The following is a 26976-nucleotide window of genomic DNA, read 5'->3' on the forward strand; positions in this document are numbered from 1 at the left end:
TGTACCCACCCTCCACTGTGCCCCCACCAAATCCCCCACGGGCTCTCTGTGTGTCTCCACCATGCTCGACAGAGGGCGTCAAGCACTCCTCCAGCATCTTGTCATCTTGGTCCGCGTCTCACCGATGTCGTTCTCTGTGACACCTCCGACCTGGATCCCACCCATTTCCTCTGACCAAGAATGGGTTTCAGAAGACCCAGTCTTTCTGGTCATTTTGAGCCTGTCATGGCACCCACGATTGCTGCTGATCTAAATATTCGTTTTAGCAGTTTTCATCGGTGTTAACATAATTGCAGAAGGGTTGTCTCATGATCTGTGATGTGTGAACACAGCTCTGATGGTTCTGATAATGGGCCTCTATGTGAAATGACATTCCAAAGAATGTCATGGGGGGGGGGGGGGGGGCTACTGGAAGAAACTTGTAAAATGTAACTTTTGTGCGTGTATTTGCTTTGTTTTCTAAATGTTTATTTGTAGCACATTCTGAGCCATGAACTGTCGTTTCTGCAATGGACGTAGAACGTGCGTGTTTGTAACAGTGTGCAAACAGTGTGAGAGAGAACCTGTGTTCCAACAACCGTGCGTGCGTGTGTGTGTGCACATTTGACGTTGTTAGTAGTTTTGTCAACGATGCAAAATGGAAACAGGTTTCTTGAAGATGAATTGTGGCCAGAACGGCAACTTGAAAATGGACGTGCAGCATGTTCAGTCAGTGTATTTCAGCGACACTCCAATGTACATGACTGAAAACAAATGGGTTGACTATCACAAACAAAAATGAGACCAGTCGCTGACACGGGTATCCTCTTACTGTTGGTTTATCCTTGATCTGTAATAAAAATATACTGTTTTTTCGTAGAGTTTCCGATTTGATTGTTAGTGTGTGCCAGTTTATCTTAGAACACACGCACAGACTTGACCTCTCCCTCCTTGCTCCCCCTTTCTTTCCAAAGTAGAATATTTTCCTCTCCTTATCACCCTGTTAATATTCAGGGTGTGTCTGAGCAGTAGTGAGTATTCATGTTAGCGTGTTTACATTTAGCACATGACTATTTTATCTGCTCCCTCTGATGACATCACAGTGGTTTTACCACCGATAACTGTCATGGAATCCTTGGCACGTAAGAAAAGTAAAGGTTGCCCTTTCATCTTGTGTGACAAACACGTGACATGCGCTTCCAACTGACGAGATCACACCGCAAGTCGTGCTGTCAAAAAGAAGCTTTGTCTCACTCTAGGGTTACTTCCACTTTCTGAGGAAAATGTTTACATGTCAAAGGAAAGTTCCATGAAACATGACAAAACTAAGCACAAACATACAGTATGTTTGCACACCAGTCCAGTGTGCCTTGCTCTCTGTCTCAAGTCTGGAAAGCTAAACATTGGATAGGGTCGTGTTGTCACGAGTTTCCTACCGAAAAAAATAAATAAAATACAATATCTCAGCCTTATCCAACAGCATGTCCCAGGTTACCTAATTATGACTCTTTACTATCCCGTGACCACTCTTGCTTCACAATAAAAGTCTGATAATGATCTACTACAAAGCCACACCCCCTTTGGCCAAGCCTATGGCTGTAACTGTATTTAAAAAAACTTGGCTCCACAGACCTCATACACTCCCCCCAACACACACAGGTACACTCGTAGGAGGAAGTGCCGACACAACACATGGAAATGGAGAGCGAAATGGAGAGCCAGAAGAGACATGTTATTAGCACGGATGATCTGATAGGTACGTTTTTACAACCAAAAATGTTTTTCCCTCCTTTTGTTTCTCATCCTTTCTCTCTCTCTCTCTCTCTCTCTCTCTCTCTCTCTGTCTTTCTATCTCAGTTCACTTCATTTTATTTCTGCCTTACTCTCCCTTCCTCAGTCACTCTCTGTCTTTGTCTCTCTCAGTTGTCTGTTCGGTCCATGACTGCTGTCAGGGTCGTGCCTCTGTCTATCTCCTCCCAGCTGTGTGGATGGAGAGAGAGAGAGAAACAATATGTTTGAAAGATTAAACGTTGAAATGATGCAGGGAACCACAGGGCTGGCTTGATTCAATTATGGAGGCCACCTGTTCTCAACTGGCGTCCTTGTCATGGAGACGGGAACTACAATGACTCAGCTCCGAACATGTGATCTTGTGTGTGAGCTTGTGACTGTGTGTGTGTGTGTGTGTGTCTGCGCGCAGGCATGTTTTGTAATCTATAATCATCGTTGTGTAGGGGGCAGCATCAGGTTACAGTGGCTGGTATTTGGTCGACTGATGTCAATTTTTGTTGTTGTCATGACAACCGTCAGGGGCATGCAGAAGCAGAAATGTCCAAAGGCATCCGTCCCATTGCATGTGCAAGCAAACATGTACATGATACCCATGTGCTCGAGTTGGCTCTATGTACACATCATTTACATCGAAATGACAGAATAGCGAGATACCTGAGCACCTGGAAAAACACCGCGATCACAGTGGAGGGACTGAACAGGTGCCTTTAACATGGAGCAGTAGGGGGATCATGTGACATGCCCTGTCTCCCATTGTACATGAGTAAACAACCTTCTACGCTCCGTGGTGATTCACTTTATTGCCCTCGGGACCTCATATGTGTGTGTGTGCATGTATGTGTGTTCAGCTGTTCAAAGGTGTGTGTGGCTTTCCATTCAGTACAGGTGTATGCCTATTTGTGTGTGTGTGTGTGTGTAGCAAACAGCATGTTTCTTAGACAATATCTCCGGGTCAGGTTTCAGGGTAATGCGCCCATCCATCAATCAAGGAGTCAATACTGTGGACATGTACCAATGTCATCATTAGCAGAATGGAGGTCTGCCACTGATCCATGCTGTCACGCTTCCAATATCATTTGATTTATTCAATTTGATTATATGACGTCGTTGTTCTCTTGTTTTATTCCCCCACACTCTTTATCACTGCCGTTTTGACATCTCATTCATTGACTCTCTCCCTCTCCAACCTCTCTCTCTCTCTCAGCTGATAGGACTGGTTCTCAAGGATGTTGCGGCTGGCTTCTGGTCATCCTTTCTGGCCTGTTTGTCCTCCTCACGTTCCCCGTCTCCATCTTCATGTGTGTCAAGGTGAGGTGTGGTTCTCAGTCACTCACCCTAACCAGGTGCCACTCCCCTGTGAGTTATCACGATTTTCAACAACTTTCCTCTGGGTCACAGATTGTTCAAGAGTATGAGCGCGCCGTCATCTTCAGACTGGGCCGCATTACAGACAAAAAGGCAAAGGGACCCGGTAAGACAAATCAAACGCCCCTCAATGACGTCTGAGTACTGTTATGTAGTTGATTTCTGTTGTGAACTTTACACGTGCATGCATGCATGCATGCACACACACAGTCACACACAAACACACACACACACACAGAACAGGAGGAAGTAAGACCTTCACACTTCCTCTCATCTCCAGGTATCTTCTTCGTGCTTCCCTGTACTGACTCGTTCATCAAAGTGGACTTGAGGACCATTTCATTCGACATCCCACCTCAGGAGGTAAAACCAGCAGCCACACTTTAACCCTGCACAGCTTCCTCCCTACCGGATCGACTCAAAGTGTCTCTCCGACAAAATCGGCAATATCTCAAAACATTTCCTTTCTCGTTGTATCCGAGGTGAGCCGGTGAAAGAATGTTATCTGATAGCATTCGCGCACAGACGCACACACGCAAAGAAAAGTTGGAGGTCAAACGCGAGTCAAATGCTTTATGTCGTTTGATAATATCTCTCTCTCCTCCTCCCTGCCCCTGAATATAGTAGAAATACTAGAAAATGACGTCATTCACAGCAACAACTCTGTTGTTTCCATCTCTTTCTCACACCCACACTCTCTTTCTCTCCCTCTCTCATGCTCTCTTTGCCTCTGACCGCCCCCCCCCCCCCCCCCCCCTTCGCCCTCTCTTTCTCTCCCGCTCTGTCGTAGATCCTCACCAAGGATTCCGTGACCGTGTCTGTGGATGGCGTGGTGTACTTCCGGGTCAACGACCCCATCTCCTCAGTGGCCAACGTGACCAACGCCGACTACTCCACCCGCCTGCTGGCCCAGACCACCCTCAGGAACGTCCTGGGAACCAAGAACCTAGCCGAGGTTCTGTCGGACCGAGAGGGCATCTCTCACAGCATGCAGGTATAAAGCAGTGGGACATCGACGTGGCCGAAACAATCAATGGACTTTCACTTTGGAGGCTTTAATCGTGGATGACATTGGCTGAAGGCCGCCTCCTAGTGGACATGATTGTCACGATTTAAAGGAAAGTAATACAGTATGTGAGAGAACCTTTGGACGGAGGAAGGTGACCAAGCAAAAAAGAAAGAGGTAGTGAAATGAAAAGGTGTAGAGGGATGATGAAAGAAGGGGGTGAAGGTGGTGAGGTGTAAATGAGGAAAAAACTGCGAGGGATGAGAAGAGGGACAACCCTGCTTGCTTCCCTGGGGAAGGAGTTGACCTCTCCAGAGAGTCCTCGTAGGCCAACCAGACAATTGGTACCTCATGGAAAACAACCTATTCTCGAAGCAACAAAGCCCTCGAGAGTGTATGTTGAGCATGCTGTTAATTGTACAGGATAATGGCGACTGTTAGTTGGTAGTCTTGCCATCTCTGTGCTTGACCAAAACTCTTGACGAGGGATTAGAATAAACAGGATCTATTTAACACACATGATGTATTATTAACATTTTAATATCATTTTTACTAAAGCGACGTACAAATAACATGCTGTCGACTGCATTATCAGCACAAACCAGTGGCAGGAAGCGGGATTGTCAGAGAGACGTCCTCTTTGACTTCCTGTTCCCTTCCTGCATCGCAGAGAACGAACAGTGCAGGAAGTGTGTGTGTCAGGTGTGTCGGCTGTGCGGCTAACGCGCTAACCCCTCCCCTCCCTCCGCAGTCCACGCTGGATGTGGCCACAGACGTGTGGGGGATCAAGGTGGAGCGCGTGGAGATCAAGGACGTGAAGCTGCCTCACCAGCTGCAGAGAGCCATGGCGGCCGAGGCGGAGGCGTCCCGCGAGGCCAGGGCCAAGGTACCCGCGCAGACAGGGCAGCAAGCGCCAAAACAAGCGCGCTCATTTGCTTCGATTGGCAGACACGGAAGCGTTTGATCCCGCACGCATACGCAGATATGAAAATACATTAAAAATGCCTGCGAGCGTGCGGTACAAATGCACACGCACGCACTTGCGCACAAAATGTCTACTCATGTCTCCTGTAGTGTCGAACTGCCTTTTTTTTTCCCAATCCTGGTCCTTGTGGTCCACTGCCTTGTATGTTTGAGACCCATTCGTTTGAGCCAGGCATATTGGAAGAGGGAAACATCTAAGACACACATGGAGAGCAAACAGTGTTGTGAACCTGTTGGGCATGGGGCTCCATCCCTCACCTGCCTCCTGTGTGTGTGTGTGTCTACCTGCAGGTGATCGCCGCGGAGGGAGAGATGAACGCGTCTCGCGCCCTGAAGGAGGCCTCCCTGGTGATCTCCGAGTCCCCCTCCGCCCTCCAGCTGCGCTACCTGCAGACCCTCAGCACCATCGCCGCCGAGAAGAACTCCACCATCATCTTCCCCGTGCCCATGGACATTATCAGCCACTTCATGAAGAAGTGAGGTCATCAACCTGCGCCCCGCCGGCTCTTAAGATTAGTCTTGGCGCTCGTCAGGAATCCCAAACCCTTTTACTTCTTCCTTGTGCATGTACGGACCTCTTTTGATGACCTCGGAGAGCCGTGGGCATAGCACCGTTTCCTCAACCAACATAAATACGTAGAACCTGTGACTCCAATGTTTGTGGTTTTATTCTGTGACTAAATAGTGTTTTGTACAAGTTCTCTATGAAATGCTCATTGTGTAATCAAGTGCTATTTCTCAACACCTCATGCAATGCATTTGCTGTTTACCGTTTGATTGCCATCCCGCATGAGTAAGGTTGAAATGACTATGAAATTACAAAATGTGACCTCAAATAATAAGAAATAAACTCAGGGATGGGTAACCCTGAAATGTAAGAATGAATGTACAGAACATATACATGCGCTTCATAATGGTCAAGTTTGAAAGGTTCAATAGTTTCTATTTAATTAAATACATAACAGTTATTTTTCTAATTGACTTGTTTTGATACTCCAATATAATAAACCACCGTTTGGAAATCAAGTGACATTACGTTTTCTTCATGATCTTGTACAAACCTGAAAGCTCAATGAAAAGTCTCTACAGAAACTTTAATAACATACTTTCAAACCGTAACAACTTCTCACTGAAACCCAATCTTTAGTTTGGCATGAGACAGGTGGACATACCATATGAATAAGCAGAGGCATCACACATATGTGCTTTGTACAGGAGTCATTTCAAATACATTTCAGGCCATTTCAGATAGCAGGTAAACATTTATTATGGCCAAATCAATCAATTAGGCTGAATCATTTGTTGGACATGGGTCATTCTTGGGTAGATGATTTCGTGGTTTATTGATTATAGGGCAGGTAGGCAGGCATGTGGGGTATCCAGTGGTCAGGAAGAAAGGCCTAGGTTTGGGCTGTGTTATCTGTGCAGCAGAAACGTGTCCTGAACTAGTCTCGGTTGGAAAGGTAATCTGTCACCACTTTATGGCTCTTACCATGACAGTCAAACAAATCTGCTCCCAATCTTTGAAATGGTCTGTCTGGCGAAGGGTACGTCTTGAGTCGCTCTGCTTGCTGCTTAGGTCTATAGGTCAAGATAATTTTGCACAAGGCCATAGTGTGGCCAATGTCTTGGTTCATTCTTGGCCAATACATGACCTCACGTGCTCTGCGTTTACACTTCTCTTCCCCCAAGAGCCCTTCAAGTATCTTTCTTTGCATGTCTTTGCGCATGGAAGATGGAATTACGATTTTATTACCCTTGAACACTATGTCATCGACGACTGACAACTCAGTTCTGTATGTCCAGTAGTCTTGAACTTGTAGTGGACAGTCGCTTTTGTGTTCAGGCCATCCTCTTGAGATCATCTTCTTGAGCTCTTTCATCGTCTCGTCCTTTGCAGTTTCTTTTCTGATCTGTTCTGTTCTTTCGCTTGACACTGGAAGTGACGTCATGATCATATCAACATACGCTTGTATGCCAGTGCATTTCTCGCTGTCCTGTCTTTCATCGTTTGTCCACAGCTTTAGAGAGCGCATCAGCCGTATACATGTATTTTTCAGGTGTTTACATCATCTTCACGTCATATTTCTGCAGCCTAATCAACATGCGCTGTATTCTCATTGGACAGTCAGTCAATGGCTTGGACATGATGGCGAGCAACGGTTTATGGTCTGTTTCAACTTCGACGGCTTGTCCGTATACGTATTGATGGAAGCGTTCACATGCATACGTTGAGGCCAGCAACTCCTTCTCAATTTGTGCATAGAAGACCTCTGCACTCGTCAGGGCCCTAGATGCGTAGGCCACTGGTTGCCAGGTCTCCTCATGCAGCTGTAGAAGGACAGCTCCTAGGCCATGCTGTGATGCATCCGCTGAGATTCTTGTGTTCCTCTTTGGGTCGTAGAACTTGAGCACAGGCTCTGAGGTCAAGATGTTTTTCAGTGTCTGGAAACACTTTTCTTGCTGATGTTGCCGCATCCACTCATTGTTCTGCTCTAACAGCATTCTTAATGGTGCTGAAACGGTGGACAGCCTGGGGATGAATTTTGCAAGGTAGATCACCAACCCAAGGAAACGCCTCACCTCTTCCTTGTTTTGGGGTTTCTCCATGTTTGCAATGGCTGACGTCTTCCTCGGGTCAGGACTCACCCCCTCCTCGGATACGACATCTCCAATAAAGGTAAGTGACTTGACTGCAAACTCACATTTGTCTTTGTTGAGTTTCAGGTTGATGGTTCGTGTCCGGTCCAGTACTTGCCTCAGCCGTGTGTCGTGTTCCATCTTTGTTGACCCCCAGGCGATGACGTCATCCATTATGGTCGTGACCCCAGGGATGTTCTCAAATATTGTGTGGATCGTCTTGTGGTAGACTTCCGGAGCAGACTGTATCCCATACAGCAGGCAAAGGAAGCGGTAGTGCCCTTCAGGTGTATTAAAGGTGCAGAGTCTTGAACTAGCCTCATTAAGCTTCATTTGCCAAAAACCTGAGGATGCATCAAGTTTACTGAACCATTTGGCACCAGCAAACTTCGACATTATCTCTTCGCGTGTTGGCAACTTGAAGTGTTTTCTTTTTACAGCTTTGTTCAGATCTCTGGGATCCAAACATATCCTCAATGCACCATTTGTCTTTTGCACTATCACTAGTGAGCTCACCCAATCTGTCGGTTCATCAATTTTCTTTATGACGTTAAGATTTTCCATGCTTGCTAATTCCTCTGTCAGTCTCTCACTTAGTGCAATAGGAACTTTCTTGCATGCATGTGTTACAGGTTTAAGAAATGAAGCTCTGTTCTTTTCTCTGCAACACATTTATTTCCTGTTGGGAAATATAAACAGTTTACATTAAAGATGCGCTCTTTCGCGTAGCAAACATTCATCAGCTATACTTGTACTGTCCTACTTCGGCGCTACTGGTCCATAGAATCTAATCTAATACTTCTCCAAAATACATGCTCTTAATAACATTACACTTTATAATACACATTAATCATAGAAATACCTATTTAAGCATACTGTAAATAAAGGTAAACATAAATGCATAAACTCAAATGACAGAGCCTTCAAATAACATTAGGCTACTCTCAAACCAACACAACAGCATTTGACCAGACTATTACACTCTTATCCAAACGCTATACTGTCCCTTTAAGTGACGTGACCGGGAGGAAATACCCAACGGCTATTAGCCTTAGCATTAGCGTGCTAGCGGGGTCTAGCTCGGCCCCGTTCATCAATACCCACGGCTCATTCCGTCTCCCGACCCATTCACCCGTTTCATCATGCATCAAACAGTCTGTCATCACTCCCGGTCCCCAACCACACATAGCCACACAGTTATTACACTAACCCTAACCCCACACAGGACGTAACTAGCTTATTTATTTAGCCGCGTCATTGCGATTGGCGCCGCGATCTTAAACACTGACTCGTCCAAATACAACATCACCACCCTTAGCCATGGCCAACTTCAATGTTCCTATTAAAACAGGGGAACGTCTAATCTCTACTATACATTTAGCTAGTGTGTATTACAACATACCTGTTGGGAAATATAAACAGTTTACATTAAAGATGCGCTCTTTCGCGTAGCAAACATTCATCAGCTATACTTGTACTGTCCTACTTCGGCGCTACTGGTGTCAGTCACCAATGCCCATCCACCTGTAAGGCCTAGAGCGCCCTCTGCTGGTGAATACGCGTTCATCAATAATGTAACCCTTTCAATATACCTTGTGATATATTATACAACAGAATCTGTGTTTAGCTTGTTGACTTTGGCATAAATATTAAAAAGGGGGGGTCAAATAATCCTTTGTCTTTTAATACACAGTGCCACACATGAACTACTGGTGCAACAGTCTCATCAATATGTATTTTGTGCTCACCAGGTAAACAGCCTAGTCCCTCAAAAATATCCTTGTACTCAGTCATGAGTGCATCTTGATCATTGTTTGGCTCTGAGGCAACTATGAGCACTTTTGACAAGCTTGAGATTTTTACAGGCAGATAGGCCCAATATTGGCTGCACTTTAGGCTCTGGCCCTTGTGCTGAAAAGTCGCTAAACAACTCCCTTTAACGGGCACACTTTCTCCTGTAAAGCCTGTCACTGTAACATTCACAGGATGAATCTTGCTTTTCACTTTGAGTGTACTGTAGTCAGCTGACTACTTACTTACGTACGTGATGTTTTTAGTGGGTATAAAGTATGCTTCAAATTAAACCACCACCGTTGACAATTTAAGATTTTCATCTTCAATTTTAAAGCTATTGAAGATGTCCAGTGCATCTTCCCCAATTACATGCAAAATAATTTGCACTTGTACTTTCTCATCTCTACCTCCTATTCTATGGAACGCCGAGTTAGTCCAAATTAAATCAATAAATAAATAGGTAAATGAATAGAAATACATACATAAATAAATACGGCTATGAAATAAACTCTGAAATAAAAAAAGATGGTAATAAATACATAAATATAACATTATATAATTATATAGCTGAATCCATTTACCAACATCAATAAATAAATACATTTATTTATTTAAAAATGACGTTTTTGTAAAGACAACATGTATTTAATTCATGGGACTTTTATTTCCTAATGCCACATTTATTTATTTTTTGAGACTTTTACGCACCACATTTTTTTCCACATGTACACACCACATTTATTTCCACTCCACATTTATTTCAGTGCTGTATTTATTTCACATCTCACATGCAAACGAGAGGGGCGTGGTTATCGTCAGACCAACGCAGCAGATAGCTATGCTACCTGTATGGGGGTGACAGTGGCATCGCACTGCCGAAAAGCATACAATGTAGACAAGCTTTGACCTTAATGTCTGTGTCGTCTCTGCCTTTGTATGGGAGTGATGGCGGTGACTTAGTAGCCTACGTGTGGGGACTTGATCTTTGATAGCTATGAGGTTGCGCTGAAGTTACCTTTATAAACATGGCTTTCGCTCGTGTGACGTGGAACTCGTGGTCTGCAAAGCTAACAATCACTGCCAACACTATGTCTTCCTAGGTGGTATGTTGGCTATCACCGGTCTCGAAGTCGGCAACTGTAGGCCAATGGCTGGCTATCCGGCTAGCTAGCTGACAAAATAATAAAAGGACGACATCAGTGTGGCCATTTCAGCTAGAGCTAGCTACTGTACAGCTAGTAGTGTTGTGCTGTATTGGCACATATGAACAGCCAAACCCGTTTTGTCACTGAATGGTCATTAAAACGAGTCCAGTGGTAGTGGTTTTATTTAATATTGAATAATTCCATAAACCTGTACCTAATATCTGGGTTTGGTTATTGTGTACCGCAGCGGTCCCCAACCTTTTTTGCGCCACGGACCGGTTTAATGTTGCAATATTTTCACGGACCGGCCTTTAAGGCGTGGCGCATAAATACATAAAATAAAATGATACGACCGGCATACAAACGGTGGCATTTTCTAAATACAATAATAAACGTGAATCCACTGTGTACTCTTATGCAACTTTATTAGCAGCGGCCTCGTAACATCGTGCCAACAACATAACATGAATCCTCTCTGCCCTTATTATGTCCATGTCTCTGCGGCTCTGCCCCGCTTTGCCCCAAACACTCTCTGGTCGCTATGGTAACATTTAAACATGCCTTCAAAATAAGACGCAACACAAAAACAAATATTTAAAGTGCTTCTTTTTTTTAAATAAAACTGAAATAATGTAATTATTTATTCTTTCTCTGCGGACCGGTACCAAATGACCCACGGACCGGTACCGGTCCGCGGCCCGGGGGTTGGGGACCGCTGGTGTACCGTGTTGAATGGGTCTTGGTCTTGACACGTCTTGGTTAATTGCAACTTTAAATTGCCAATAATAACAATGCGTTAAGAAACTTGACTTCAATTTGAAGCAGTAGCCTACTGTAAATCCAAAGGTATGGGTAATGTCTGGAATGGTCTGGCTTCACTTCAGGTCTCGTCTCACTAAATGGTAATGCATGGCATAATGGTGAGGCTAGATCGTTATAATCAGGTGCCTTATCGACCTAGTTATCCACATAATAGCAGAGCGATGTAGCGGTGGTGGCAGTGATTGTCTTCTTTGTTGCTAGCTGTGTTAGCTAACATTACCTGGCACTTATCACCCCCCACTACCTGTACATCTTGCACACGAACAGTGCTCGATAAGTCTCAAACTATTTAAGACTTCAATAGCTATGTTCTGTAGAGCACTTATCCGCCCAAGTACCTCTACAAAATCTACTATCTGTGCCAAAATAGTATCCTGAGAAGCCATGCCGTTCGGCAGTGCGATTCCACTGTCACCCCCATACAGGTTGCATAGCTGCTGCGTTGGTCTGACGATAACCACGCCCCTCTCGTTTGCATGTGAGATGTGAAATAAATACAGCACTGAAATAAATGTAGTGTGGAAATAAATGTGGCGTGTAAAAGTCCCATGAAATAAATAAATGTTGTCTTTACAAAAACGTCATTTTGAAATAAATACATTTATTTATTTATTGATGTCGGTAAATGGATTCAGCTATGTAATTATATAATGCTATATTTATATATTTATTGCCATCTTTTTTAATTTCAGAGTTTATTCCATAGCCATATTTATTTATGTATGTATTTATCTATTTATTTACCTATTTATTTAATTTTGACTAACTCGGCGTTCCATACTATTCCACTTGCAGCTAGATATATTTCAAATCTTTGTTTGAAACGTTTCCAATAATCAGCAAGATTGCCAGTAAACTGCATGGGTGTGGGTGGACTTAGCTTATCCATGATTGTATTTCGTTGTGGAATCATTTCTCTGAACGTTTCTTGCGAAGTTGAGGACGTTTCTAGCGAAGGTGACGACGTTGAAGGCTCTACCGAGTGCCTCGGCCACATCACTCCATTTGTTCTCTTCACGTTCTTCTCCCTTGCTCTCGCTGCTAAGTTTCTACGCCAGCGTTGACGTTGACTAGCCGTCTGGTAGCCTACTTTCTGTTCAGCTCCAACTTGCTCAAATCTTTCGTCAGTGCGCCGTTCTCTCCGTCGCTTCACAGAAGTTCTACTTCTGACACCATGTTATGCCGTGAAGTGCAGTTTACAATAAACCAGTTATCACCCTACGTCACACGACTGTCAAGCAGGCTCAACTGCGCATGTCGGTTGCAAAAGTCGAACTTCTCCCGGGTCTATTACACTTGGAGTGTCCATCAGGTCATCTTATATCTCTGGCCACTGGATTGCAGTGCTCGACATTAACTGTTTAAGGCACTTGTCCTTTGGACAAGTACATTTACGTTTCACTTGTCTATGCACAAAAGTCACTTGACCCCGATACCTTTAAATAGCCTGACTAAGTGATCGGGCAAAACTAGCCTGGCTAACGGAGGTCGCTTTCTCAGACAAATGACGAATGAAACAGGCTTGGTTAAAGAAATCCAAGATGCTGGCTATCTTCAGCAGGCTCGTATCTACAACAGGCAGTTCTCCCTGACGTTTTTGGGGTAGAATGGAGTGAACGGGCAAAACTAGGCTGGCTCGGGCAAAACTAGCCTGGCCAATGGAGGTCCCTATCTCAGGCAAATGACGAATAAAACTTGCTTGGATAAAGAAATCCAAGATGCTGGCTAGCAGGCTTGTATCTACAATAGGCAGTCCTCCCTGACGTTTCTGGTGTAGAATGGAGTGAAATACAAAATATTGTGCACACTGCCAGTGAGCGACCCGAGTCTGACTGATGCTAACGTCAAAACGGGGACGCAGTCTCACTAAGATTGCCAGTTTTAAACAAATCACAAAAATAATCGGACTAGCTGGCTAAAAGCAGAATTCCCATATCTCTTGAAAGCTTCCCTGCTCGACTTTTTAGATGTAGAATTGACTGTAAAACTGGAAAAGTATGAACTTTGTGACATGGCGTGAAGACATGGCTGCCACCCGACTATGCGGTCCACCGGGCGACATTCTCACTCAAATTTCAAGACTTTCGTGATCCAAATCAAAATTCTGATGTGATAGATCAATGGGGAATCACTTTCTCTCTTAAAGGCTGTCCTCTTCGACCTTTTTGGCCTTTTTAAATCTAACTATTTGTATGATCCGTGTGGTCCTTTTGCCGTTTTAAATGCTAACCTTTCCCAGTTTTCTGCAACCATATTGCGCGCGCATCCCGAATGTTTACAAACAAATAATTGGTCTATACGCTCACACGGTCAGCGTGGGTTTTGCTCAAACCTTTCCTGGGCGACTTCTAACACCTATCTCAGTCTACTGCCCGTATGCCAACTGCATTCTGGGTAATGCCGTTAACTTAATGCACATAACAACACAGTTTTGAAATTATGTGTTTTAACAGAACATTTTGGTGAAAATGTTATAAAAATTTGTAACAAACAGAAATTTTTGTGTATTTTTAAGCAACAACATTTGGCTGTAATTTTGATTAAACATTTTAAATTTACAGTTTGCAATTGTCTTTCAATCTGTATTTCCCGTCATTCAGAAATACAGAAAAAAAACATGTATAAATTACAGAAAAATTGCCGTAATTTAATTATTATTTTTTACAGTGTGTGTGTGTGTGTGTGGGGGGCTGGTTAATGTTGCCGGGTGGTGCCGCGGTGGTGGATTTTCAAGTCATATCATTTTAAATTCTCGTGCTGTCAGCACCCTCAGCGCCCTTAATTCGTGCGGCCATGGGCCTTAGGGTTTTGGGGGTCCTAAGCAAAAATAGTGTATGGGGCCCTTTTGATTGGCTAAACATTTGTCTTTGTTACAAATATAAAAGGCCCAATCGCAGGGTCCTAAACAAATGTTTAGTTTGTTTATTGGGTGGGGCAGGCCTTGAATATAATCCTCCAGATTTTAATAAGCTATTGTAAAATATTGGTGTGTTAGGATCCCATTTCCATTGAACCACTGAATGGTTCCAGGGATAAGATATATAACATTGATTAGATATCTCTTTGTTTTTGGTTATCATACATCTTTTACAGATGCTATAAAGTGAAACCACACCTACTGTACATTTGAAATATGACACAGCTAAAAAGCTTTTATAGGAGAACAAGGAGACAAAAAGACACAGAGCCACTAAGATCAACCAGAACACAGATCCAGTCCAGGTCTAATACAAGGTAAGTACTCAATAAGTAACTTTTTCTAGTTGCACAATGTGGGACATGTGTGTGGATTCTCCGATTTCAATAGTAATTACATTTTCCTGTGACATTAGGGTTAGTTCGAAGTTTCTTATTGAATGTAATGTTTGTGTCGTGAAGGTCGGGCAAAAGGTGCATTTCACAATAATGACCTCCGTCAATGCTGAATAGCTGTGTTTAACACAACAATTGTGTTATATTACTTTTGGTATTTGACTTGATTACGATTTGACACAGATTCGATCATTTTTGGGGGGAATATGTACTGTAGTTTACATCAGGAACTTGTGGTACAACATAATGAGAGAATAATTCACAACTTTGATCATGCAACGGGTTTTGACTTGTATTCAAATATGTACAAGTAAACATAAAGGTATTGTGGCAGACAGATGGCTGACATCGTACTTGGTGGTTAACCTGTGTTCTTCTCTACAGCTACCATGTGGGAAGAGGATGACTTTGAACTTCCTGAAGGAATCCAACGAATGGTGCTCCAGGAACCTGAGGAAAGGAAGATCTACGTCATGTACCACGGCACCACCAGGGAGAACGCCCAGAGGATCATGAGTCATGGCTTCAAACAATCAAAGGACGGCATGTTGGGCCCGGGGGTGTACGTGACTCGAGACCTGCAGAAGGCCAGCCGCTACCCTGTGAACCTGCCTGAATATATGAGGGTGGTCATCAGGATGACCGCCAGTACGGGTAAAGTGAAGAAAATAGACTACCAGGGCCACCCCTTGCAGAGGACCTGGCACCAACACGGTTATGACACTGCCTGGGTGCCACCCATGTGCGGTATGGTGCCCAGTGGTCTGGAGGAGAACTGCATCTGGGATCCAAAACGCATTCGACCTCAATGTGTCATCTACCCAAGAATGACTGCCTGTGATGATTCAGAAGCAATGTCCAACATATGATTCATTCTCACTGTCTGGGAAACATTTAAATTGGCCTCAATAAATGTTTACATGCTCAATAAAATGGTCTGAAATCTGTTCAAGTGACTTTTATACTAGGCACACGTGGTGCATCTGTTTATTTATATGGTACAGTGGATGTAAAAAGTCTACATACCCCTGTTAAATAGTCTCCAATAAAAATTGGATCATTTCAATTTGGATAAACCAAAAGGGGCCTATATAGGTTCAAGGTTAGAAGAAGGTGAAAGAAAATGATTCCTTCTTTTTTAGTCTGGAAAAACAAAGACAAACCAAAAAGACAATTCACAAACTGCTCATCAAGAGATTTTTTTGAAGCAATTTGTATGAATCCAATTTTTCAGAGGGAAATTGTTCTTTTTTTTGTAAATTGAAGGGTTATAAAGTGCTGGATGATCCATGAACGTCATGGAGGAAAAACTAAAAATTGAAGAATTAGATGAAGCAATTACGCAGATGTCGAAGGGGAAGTCACCTTGTCCAGACGTTTTAAATATAGAATTCTTCACCTTTTTTTAATTGACATCAGATTGCTGCTTTATAATGCCTTACTGGAATGTGTTTCTTTAGAACATTTATCTCATACAATGAAGCTTTGTATTTATCACCTTAATCTATAAACCCAATAAAGATAAACTTCTACTGGACAATTGGAGGCCTATAACCTTGTAATGTAATTGGCCCTTGTGTGTTCCAACTGATTAGATGGGTGTTTAGCAAAACTAGTAGATGACTAGTCAGCTTTTTTTTAAAGGTAGAAATATACATAATAACACCCGGCTGACACTTGATATGTTAGATTACAGAGATTATATTACTACTGAAAGCTACGTGTTATTTCTTCATTCAACAGTATTGAACTTCCATTTTTGTTGGACGCTTTACACTTTTTGGGTTTTGGGGAACACTTTTGTAAGGTCATTAAGATATTTTACACTGACATAAGCAGCTGTGTTTCCCTGAATCCTGGAATGACCCCTAGGTTTAGTATACTACGTGTCATTCGTCAGGGATTCCCTATATCCCCTAGGCTTTTCATATTGGCAACCCAAATAATTCTTGTCAAAGAATATAAAATAAGTAAATTTGCGGATGACCCATCATTGACTCAAAGATGAGTCAATGGTGGATAAAACTCTTTATACAATTTCCTTTTTCTCTGATGCTTCAGGACTGTCGCTCAATATTAATAAATGTGACTACCCATTCATGCAGTGCTGGCTCTTCAATTGCTTCAATTAGTGTCAAATCTGAGGTTGAGAATTTAGGGATAAAAATCTCTTAAAACTTTATTAGATAACATTTCCCCGTGTTTATGGAGGAATACAACCCATAAGCCTATATTAAAAGGTCACAGCTTGTCAAAGAGTATGATGAGGGTGGTGTTAAAGCTCCTTATTTTGAATCATTAGTCAACAGTGATGGCTGGTGGTGATATTGTCAGGAAACCAAGTGCGGACCCAAGCCCAAAGTCTCCTCTGATGTAAAAAATATGTGTTTTTCCTTATTTTATTTGGCAGTGAAAAATAGCAGAATGCAAAAGCATGCTGTTTGCTACACACACACACACACAAATAGACACACACCTGTGTACTGAATGAAAAGCCACACACACTTTGTAAGTAGAAAGTTGTTTATTCATTGATATGCAGATTTTCGTTGTGCCTCTGTCCGGTCTACCTGTTAAGAGATTTCATCCTTACATTCATATACAATGGAAGAGGGGGCATGTCACATGATCCACCTACAGCTCCACATTAAAGGCACCTGTTCAGTCTTGCCACTGTGATCGCTGTGTTTTTCCAGGTGCTCAACTATTCTTCAATTTCTGTGTAAATGAAGTGTACATAGAGCCAACTCTAGCACATGGGTATCGTGTAAATGATTGCTTGCACATGCAATGGAAGGGAGGGATGACTTTGGACATTTCTGTGCATTTCTGCGCCCTGTGGTTGCCCTGTGGTCGCCTCCAACATTTGATCTTTTATCTTTTAAAGGGGTCATTGATTGCAAAACCAATTTTACCTTGTCAAAGTCAGTTACAAGTAACCAACAAGAACAACACGTCTCTCAATAAGAGTCATTGTGATCCTAAAAGAAACTAACATCAGGTCCAGCCAATCAAATTCAATCCAATCAAATGTATTTGTACATAGAACTGCCCCTCAACCAGCCTAAACCCACAAGGAAGACAAGGAAAAACTTCCAACGGGAGAAAAAAATTGAAGAAACTTTGGAAGGAGCAATTTAGAGAGGGATCCCTTCCTCCAGAGACGGTTGGTGAGAGAGGAGCAGAACAGTATGGTTGAAATGACAATGACATAACAAAATGTGACCTCTCAACTAATAAGAAATAAACTCAGGGATGGGTACTCTGAAATATAAGAATGAATGTACAGAACATATACATGTGCTTGATAATGGTCAAGTTTGAAAGGTTCAATAGTTTCTATTTAATTAAATACATAACAGTTATTTTTCTAATTGACTTGTTTTGATACTCCAATATAATAAACCACCGTTTGGAAATCAAGTGACATTACATTTTCTTCATGATCTTGTACAAACTTGAAAGCTCAATGAAAAGTCTCTACAGAAACTTTAATAACATACTCTCAAACAGTAACAACTTCTCACTGAAACCCAATCTTTAGTTTGCCATGAGACAGGTGGACATACCATATGAATAAGCAGAGGCATAACACATGTGTGCTTTGTACAGGAGTCATTTCAAATACATTTCAGACCATTTCAGATAGCAGGTAAACATTTATTATGGCCAAATCAAATGTTTACCAGACAGTGAGGCAAGAATCATGACGCATGGCTCCCTAGGACAGTGAAGAGAGAAGTTGCCAAGGGTTAACAGCTGGGAACACTCATACTTGAAGGCCTTGCGTTTGGGTTACTACTGATTCTGGGATCTATGTTCACTCAACGGAAGAAGTAAGGACTGGGTCAAGCTGACCTATCCAGATAAGTAAGGAGGGTCATACGTCGGTCTCATTGAGGGGGATGCTCATTGGCTGAGTAGAAGGGGGTGAACTTGGATAGTTGGAGTGAGATAGTGAGTGCGCACGGATGTTGGCTTTATCAAAGACAGGTTGGCCTTGGCCAAACGTGGGAAGAAACAACTAGCACATTGTTAAATCGCAGCATGCAGGTGGAAGATTTTACTCATGTGAGGCTATATAATAGGATGTGTTGTGTGTGTAAATGCTTTTTGTGTCTTACTGAATCCACACAAAGTTCCACATTGTACGTCTAATAAATGTTTTACTGTGTACTCACCTTGTATTAGATCTGGACAGGATCAGTGTTCTGGTCGATAGCAGCTCTGTGTCTCAGTGTTTTTCTCTCAGTGTATAAGAGCGTCTGCTAAATAAATAACTTAATGTGTAGGTACATTGGAATTCTTGGGTTACGTGTCATTTTAAAGTTTCCCACCAAGTTTGTTTATCAATTTCAGGGCAATTATTCTAGTGAAAGCAGCTGCAGCAGGAAACTTTTCTTACAAATACAGGACAGAGAGTCTTGACTAACCAGAATCGAGCATCACCTTTCCTCAGCCTTCTTTCTGTCAGAACTCTGAGCAAAATCCTTTTATCCATATCCAATATCAAAGTCTTGAGTCCTGCACCTTTTCCTTGTTATATTGTCATCATAAATGTAAAGGGACCGGTTTTGTGTTATTTTAAAGTAGAGTTTGTTTGTATCTTGTTCCATTTGGCTATTATCCCCCAGGTTAATCGGAAACAAACAAACACTCACTCACTCACTTTAGTCACTTTACTCTGTGACTAAATGCTGTTTCCTATAAGTTCTCTATGATATTGCTCATTCTTTAATCAAGTGCTATTTCCCCACACCTCGTGTAATGCATTTGTGTAATGCATACTTTCAAATAGTAACAACTTCTCAATCTTTAGTTTCCCATGAGACAGGTGGACGTACCCTATAAATTAACGGAGGCACCACACGTGTGTCTAGTACGAGAATCATTTAAAAAAGAATTTCAGACAGTTTGAGAGAGCATGTAAACATTTATTTGGGCCAATTCAAATGTTTACCAGACAGTGAAGCTAAATCACATGTTGAGCATTGCTTCTGATCCACGATAGTCAAAGATTCTTGGTTGGATGAGACCTAGAATTTGTATGCGACTTGGATCCCAGATGCAGTCCTCCTCCAGACCACTGGGCACCATGCCACACTTTGGTGGCACCCAGGCAGTGTCAAAACCGTGTTGGTTCCAGGTCTTCTGCATGGGGTGGCCCTGGTAGTCAATTCTCTTCACCTTACCCACATTGGCCACCATCCTGATGACCACCCTCTGATGTTCAGGCAGGTTCAGGGGGTAGCGGCTGGCCTTCTGCAGGTCTCGACTCACGTACACCCCCGGCCCCAACATGCCGTCCATTGATTGTTTGAAGCCATGACTCATGATGCTCTGGGCGCTCTGCCTGGTGGTGCCGTGGTACATGATGTAGGTCTGGTTCTGCTCAGGTTCCTGCAGGACCAGTCGTTGGACTCCATGAGGAAGTACAAAGTCATTCTCTGCCCACATGGTAGCTGTAGAGAAGAACACAGGTTAACCACCAAGTACGATGTCAGCCATCTGTCTGCAAAATGCCTTTACATATATTTGTAAATATTTGAATAAATGTGAAACCAGATGCCTGGTCAAAGTTGTGCATTGCTCTCTCATTATGTTGTACCACAAGTCCCTAATCTAAACTACAATACAAATTCCAACATTTATTTTGAAATATCTGTCGTTAGCAAATCGAAATTGAGTCAAATACCTTTAGGTAAAAAGATTGTTGTGTTAACCACAACTACAATTCATTGATGGTGGTCATTATTGTGAAATGTACCTTTTGCCCGACTTCACTACACACACATTACATTTGATAAGGAACTTCAAACTAACCCTAATGTCAAGAAAATTATTATTGAATTCCGAGAATCCACACAAAATCCACATTGTACATCTAAAACGTGTTTTACTGTGTACTCACCTAGTATTAGATCTGGACAGGATCTGTGTTCTGGTCGATAGCAGCTCTGTGTCTTTTTGTCTCTTTGTTGTACTGTAAGGCTTTTTAGGTGTGTCATGCTAACATACAGTAGGTGTGGTTCCTCTTTGTAGCATCTGTGGAGATGTACAATAACCAAAACACTACTTTCTTTTCAGGTTATCTTTTCAGAGTATTGTAAGGTCATTATAGAGTTAAAACAAGTTTCAAGTTTATTTGTCATTTGCAACTAGTAGCAGTGTAGGTACATTGGAATTTTTGGGTTACGTGTCATTTTAAAGTTTCCCACCAAGTTTGGTTTTCAATTTCAGGGCAATTATTCTAGTGAAAGCAGCTGCAGCAGGAAACTTTTCTTACAAATACAGGACAGAGAGAGTCTTGACTAATCAGAATCGAGCATCACCTTTCCTCAGTCTTCTTTCTGTCAGAACTCTGAGCAAAATCTTTTTATCCATATCCAATATCAAAGTCTTGAGTCCTGCACCTTTTCCTTGTTATATTGTCATCATAAATGTAAAAGGACCGGTTTTGTGTTATTTTAAAGTAGAGTTTGTCTGTATCTTGTTCCATTTGGCTATTATCCTCCAGGTTAATCGGAAACAAACAAACAAACACTCACTCACTCACTTTAGTCACTTTACTCTGTGACTAAATGCTGTTTCCTATAAGTTCTCTATGATATGCTCGTTCTGTAATCAAGTGCTATTTCTTAACACCTTGTGTAATGCATTTGTGTAATGCATACTTTCAAATAGTAACAACTTCTCAATCTTTAGTTTCCCATGAGACAGGTGGACGTACCCTATAAATTAACGGAGGCACCACACGTGTGTCTAGTACGAGAGTCATTTAAAATTAATTTCAGACAATTTCAGAGAGCATGTAAACATTTATTTGGGCCAATTCAAATGTTTACCAGACAGTGAAGCTAAATCACATGTTTAGCATTGCTTCTGATCCACGATAGTCAGAGATTCTTGGTTCAATGACATCTATAAATTGTATGCGACTTGGATCCCAGATGCAGTCCTCCTCCAGACCACTGGGCACCATGCCACACTTTGGTGGCACCCAGGCAGTGTCAAAACCGTGTTGGTTCCAGGTCTTCTGCATGGGGTGGCCCTGGTAGTCAATTCTCTTCACCTTACCCACATTGGCCACCATCCTGATGACCACCCTCTGATGTTCAGGCAGGTTCAGGGGATAGCGGCTGGCCTTCTGCAGGTCTCGACTCACGTACACCCCCGGCCCCAACATGCCGTCCATTGATTGTTTGAAGCCATGACTCATGATGCTCTGGGCGCTCTGCCTGGTGGTGCCGTGGTACATGATGTAGGTCTGGTTCTGCTCAGGTTCCTGCAGGACCAGTCGTTGGACTCCATGAGGAAGTACAAAGTCATTCTCTGCCCACATGGTAGCTGTAGAGAAGAACACAGGTTAACCACCAAGTACGATGTCAGCCATCTGTCTGCAAAATGCCTTTACATATATTTGTAAATATTTGAATAAATGTGAAACCAGATGCCTGGTCAAAGTTGTGCATTGCTCTCTCATTATGTTGTACCACAAGTCCCTAATCTAAACTACAATACAAATTCCAACATTTATTTTGAAATATCTGTCGTTAGCAAATCGAAATTGAGTCAAATACCTTTAGGTAAAAAGATTGTTGTGTTAACCACAACTACAATTCATTGATGGTGGTCATTATTGTGAAATGTACCTTTTGCCCGACTTCACTACACACACATTACATTTGATAAGGAACTTCAAACTAACCCTAATGTCAAGAAAATTATTATTGAATTCCGAGAATCCACACAAAATCCACATTGTACATCTAAAACGTGTTTTACTGTGTACTCACCTAGTATTAGATCTGGACAGGATCTGTGTTCTGGTCGATAGCAGCTCTGTGTCTTTTTGTCTCTTTGTTGTACTGTAAGGCTTTTTAGGTGTGTCATGCTAACATACAGTAGGTGTGGTTCCTCTTTGTAGCATCTGTGGAGATGTACAATAACCAAAACACTACTTTCTTTTCAGGTTATCTTTTCAGAGTATTGTAAGGTCATTATAGAGTTAAAACAAGTTTCAAGTTTATTTGTCATTTGCAACTAGTAGCAGTGTAGGTACATTGGAATTTTTGGGTTACGTGTCATTTTAAAGTTTCCCACCAAGTTTGGTTTTCAATTTCAGGGCAATTATTCTAGTGAAAGCAGCTGCAGCAGGAAACTTTTCTTACAAATACAGGACAGAGAGAGTCTTGACTAATCAGAATCGAGCATCACCTTTCCTCAGTCTTCTTTCTGTCAGAACTCTGAGCAAAATCTTTTTATCCATATCCAATATCAAAGTCTTGAGTCCTGCACCTTTTCCTTGTTATATTGTCATCATAAATGTAAAAGGACCGGTTTTGTGTTATTTTAAAGTAGAGTTTGTCTGTATCTTGTTCCATTTGGCTATTATCCTCCAGGTTAATCGGAAACAAACAAACAAACACTCACTCACTCACTTTAGTCACTTTACTCTGTGACTAAATGCTGTTTCCTATAAGTTCTCTATGATATGCTCGTTCTGTAATCAAGTGCTATTTCTTAACACCTTGTGTAATGCATTTGTGTAATGCATACTTTCAAATAGTAACAACTTCTCAATCTTTAGTTTCCCATGAGACAGGTGGACGTACCCTATAAATTAACGGAGGCACCACACGTGTGTCTAGTACGAGAGTCATTTAAAATTAATTTCAGACAATTTCAGAGAGCATGTAAACATTTATTTGGGCCAATTCAAATGTTTACCAGACAGTGAAGCTAAATCACATGTTGAGCATTGCTTCTGATCCACGATAGTCAGAGATTCTTGGTTCAATGACATCTATAAATTGTATGCGACTTGGATCCCAGATGCAGTCCTCCTCCAGACCACTGGGCACCATGCCACACTTTGGTGGCACCCAGGCAGTGTCAAAACCGTGTTGGTTCCAGGTCTTCTGCATGGGGTGGCCCTGGTAGTCAATTCTCTTCACCTTACCCACATTGGCCACCATCCTGATGACCACCCTCTGATGTTCAGGCAGGTTCAGGGGATAGCGGCTGGCCTTCTGCAGGTCTCGACTCACGTACACCCCCGGCCCCAACATGCCGTCCATTGATTGTTTGAAGCCATGACTCATGATGCTCTGGGCGCTCTGCCTGGTGGTGCCGTGGTACATGATGTAGGTCTGGTTCTGCTCAGGTTCCTGCAGGACCAGTCGTTGGACTCCATGAGGAAGTACAAAGTCATTCTCTGCCCACATGGTAGCTGTAGAGAAGAACACAGGTTAACCACCAAGTACGATGTCAGCCATCTGTCTGCAAAATGCCTTTACATATATTTGTAAATATTTGAATAAATGTGAAACCAGATGCCTGGTCAAAGTTGTGCATTGCTCTCTCATTATGTTGTACCACAAGTCCCTAATCTAAACTACAATACAAATTCCAACATTTATTTTGAAATATCTGTCGTTAGCAAATCGAAATTGAGTCAAATACCTTTAGGTAAAAAGATTGTTGTGTTAACCACAACTACAATTCATTGATGGTGGTCATTATTGTGAAATGTACCTTTTGCCCGACTTCACTACACACACATTACATTTGATAAGGAACTTCAAACTAACCCTAATGTCAAGAAAATTATTATTGAATTCCGAGAATCCACACAAAATCCACATTGTACATCTAAAACGTGTTTTACTGTGTACTCACCTAGTATTAGATCTGGACAGGATCTGTGTTCTGGTCGATAGCAGCTCTGTGTCTTTTTGTCTCTTTGTTGTACTGTAAGGCTTTTTAGGTGTGTCATGCTAACATACAGTAGGTGTGGTTCCTCTTTGTAGCATCTGTGGAGATGTACAATAACCAAAACACTACTTTCTTTTCAGGTTATCTTTTCAGAGTATTGTAAGGTCATTATAGAGTTAAAACAAGTTTCAAGTTTATTTGTCATTTGCAACTAGTAGCAGTGTAGGTACATTGGAATTTTTGGGTTACGTGTCATTTTAAAGTTTCCCACCAAGTTTGGTTTTCAATTTCAGGGCAATTATTCTAGTGAAAGCAGCTGCAGCAGGAAACTTTTCTTACAAATACAGGACAGAGAGAGTCTTGACTAATCAGAATCGAGCATCACCTTTCCTCAGTCTTCTTTCTGTCAGAACTCTGAGCAAAATCTTTTTATCCATATCCAATATCAAAGTCTTGAGTCCTGCACCTTTTCCTTGTTATATTGTCATCATAAATGTAAAAGGACCGGTTTTGTGTTATTTTAAAGTAGAGTTTGTCTGTATCTTGTTCCATTTGGCTATTATCCTCCAGGTTAATCGGAAACAAACAAACAAACACTCACTCACTCACTTTAGTCACTTTACTCTGTGACTAAATGCTGTTTCCTATAAGTTCTCTATGATATGCTCGTTCTGTAATCAAGTGCTATTTCTTAACACCTTGTGTAATGCATTTGTGTAATGCATACTTTCAAATAGTAACAACTTCTCAATCTTTAGTTTCCCATGAGACAGGTGGACGTACCCTATAAATTAACGGAGGCACCACACGTGTGTCTAGTACGAGAGTCATTTAAAATTAATTTCAGACAATTTCAGAGAGCATGTAAACATTTATTTGGGCCAATTCAAATGTTTACCAGACAGTGAAGCTAAATCACATGTTGAGCATTGCTTCTGATCCACGATAGTCAGAGATTCTTGGTTCAATGACATCTATAAATTGTATGCGACTTGGATCCCAGATGCAGTCCTCCTCCAGACCACTGGGCACCATGCCACACTTTGGTGGCACCCAGGCAGTGTCAAAACCGTGTTGGTTCCAGGTCTTCTGCATGGGGTGGCCCTGGTAGTCAATTCTCTTCACCTTACCCACATTGGCCACCATCCTGATGACCACCCTCTGATGTTCAGGCAGGTTCAGGGGATAGCGGCTGGCCTTCTGCAGGTCTCGACTCACGTACACCCCCGGCCCCAACATGCCGTCCATTGATTGTTTGAAGCCATGACTCATGATGCTCTGGGCGCTCTGCCTGGTGGTGCCGTGGTACATGATGTAGGTCTGGTTCTGCTCAGGTTCCTGCAGGACCAGTCGTTGGACTCCATGAGGAAGTACAAAGTCATTCTCTGCCCACATGGTAGCTGTAGAGAAGAACACAGGTTAACCACCAAGTACGATGTCAGCCATCTGTCTGCAAAATGCCTTTACATATATTTGTAAATATTTGAATAAATGTGAAACCAGATGCCTGGTCAAAGTTGTGCATTGCTCTCTCATTATGTTGTACCACAAGTCCCTAATCTAAACTACAATACAAATTCCAACATTTATTTTGAAATATCTGTCGTTAGCAAATCGAAATTGAGTCAAATACCTTTAGGTAAAAAGATTGTTGTGTTAACCACAACTACAATTCATTGATGGTGGTCATTATTGTGAAATGTACCTTTTGCCCGACTTCACTACACACACATTACATTTGATAAGGAACTTCAAACTAACCCTAATGTCAAGAAAATTATTATTGAATTCCGAGAATCCACACAAAATCCACATTGTACATCTAAAACGTGTTTTACTGTGTACTCACCTAGTATTAGATCTGGACAGGATCTGTGTTCTGGTCGATAGCAGCTCTGTGTCTTTTTGTCTCTTTGTTGTACTGTAAGGCTTTTTAGGTGTGTCATGCTAACATACAGTAGGTGTGGTTCCTCTTTGTAGCATCTGTGGAGATGTACAATAACCAAAACACTACTTTCTTTTCAGGTTATCTTTTCAGAGTATTGTAAGGTCATTATAGAGTTAAAACAAGTTTCAAGTTTATTTGTCATTTGCAACTAGTAGCAGTGTAGGTACATTGGAATTTTTGGGTTACGTGTCATTTTAAAGTTTCCCACCAAGTTTGGTTTTCAATTTCAGGGCAATTATTCTAGTGAAAGCAGCTGCAGCAGGAAACTTTTCTTACAAATACAGGACAGAGAGAGTCTTGACTAATCAGAATCGAGCATCACCTTTCCTCAGTCTTCTTTCTGTCAGAACTCTGAGCAAAATCTTTTTATCCATATCCAATATCAAAGTCTTGAGTCCTGCACCTTTTCCTTGTTATATTGTCATCATAAATGTAAAAGGACCGGTTTTGTGTTATTTTAAAGTAGAGTTTGT

The 26976-nt window shown here is 42.1% G+C and overlaps 1 protein-coding gene across 1 annotated transcript; it reads left to right on the forward strand.

The window, feature by feature from the left end:
• The first annotated feature begins 1612 nt into the window (after nucleotides 1-1612).
• Nucleotides 1613-6151, forward strand: LOC146288405 (stomatin-like). Its single transcript, XM_084698300.1, has 7 exons — nucleotides 1613-1735; nucleotides 2975-3078; nucleotides 3169-3241; nucleotides 3416-3498; nucleotides 3926-4129; nucleotides 4893-5027; nucleotides 5417-6151. The coding sequence occupies exons 1-7, from the start codon at nucleotides 1672-1674 to the stop codon at nucleotides 5603-5605; spliced, it is 852 nt and encodes a 283-aa protein (XP_084554426.1). The 5' UTR covers nucleotides 1613-1671; the 3' UTR covers nucleotides 5606-6151.
• The last annotated feature ends 20825 nt before the right edge of the window (nucleotides 6152-26976 follow it).

The sequence above is a fragment of the Hypomesus nipponensis genome, chromosome 5 (genome assembly GCF_054491055.1).
Source record: "Hypomesus nipponensis isolate SF chromosome 5, ASM5449105v1, whole genome shotgun sequence".
Classification (NCBI taxonomy): Eukaryota; Metazoa; Chordata; class Actinopteri; order Osmeriformes; family Osmeridae; genus Hypomesus; species Hypomesus nipponensis.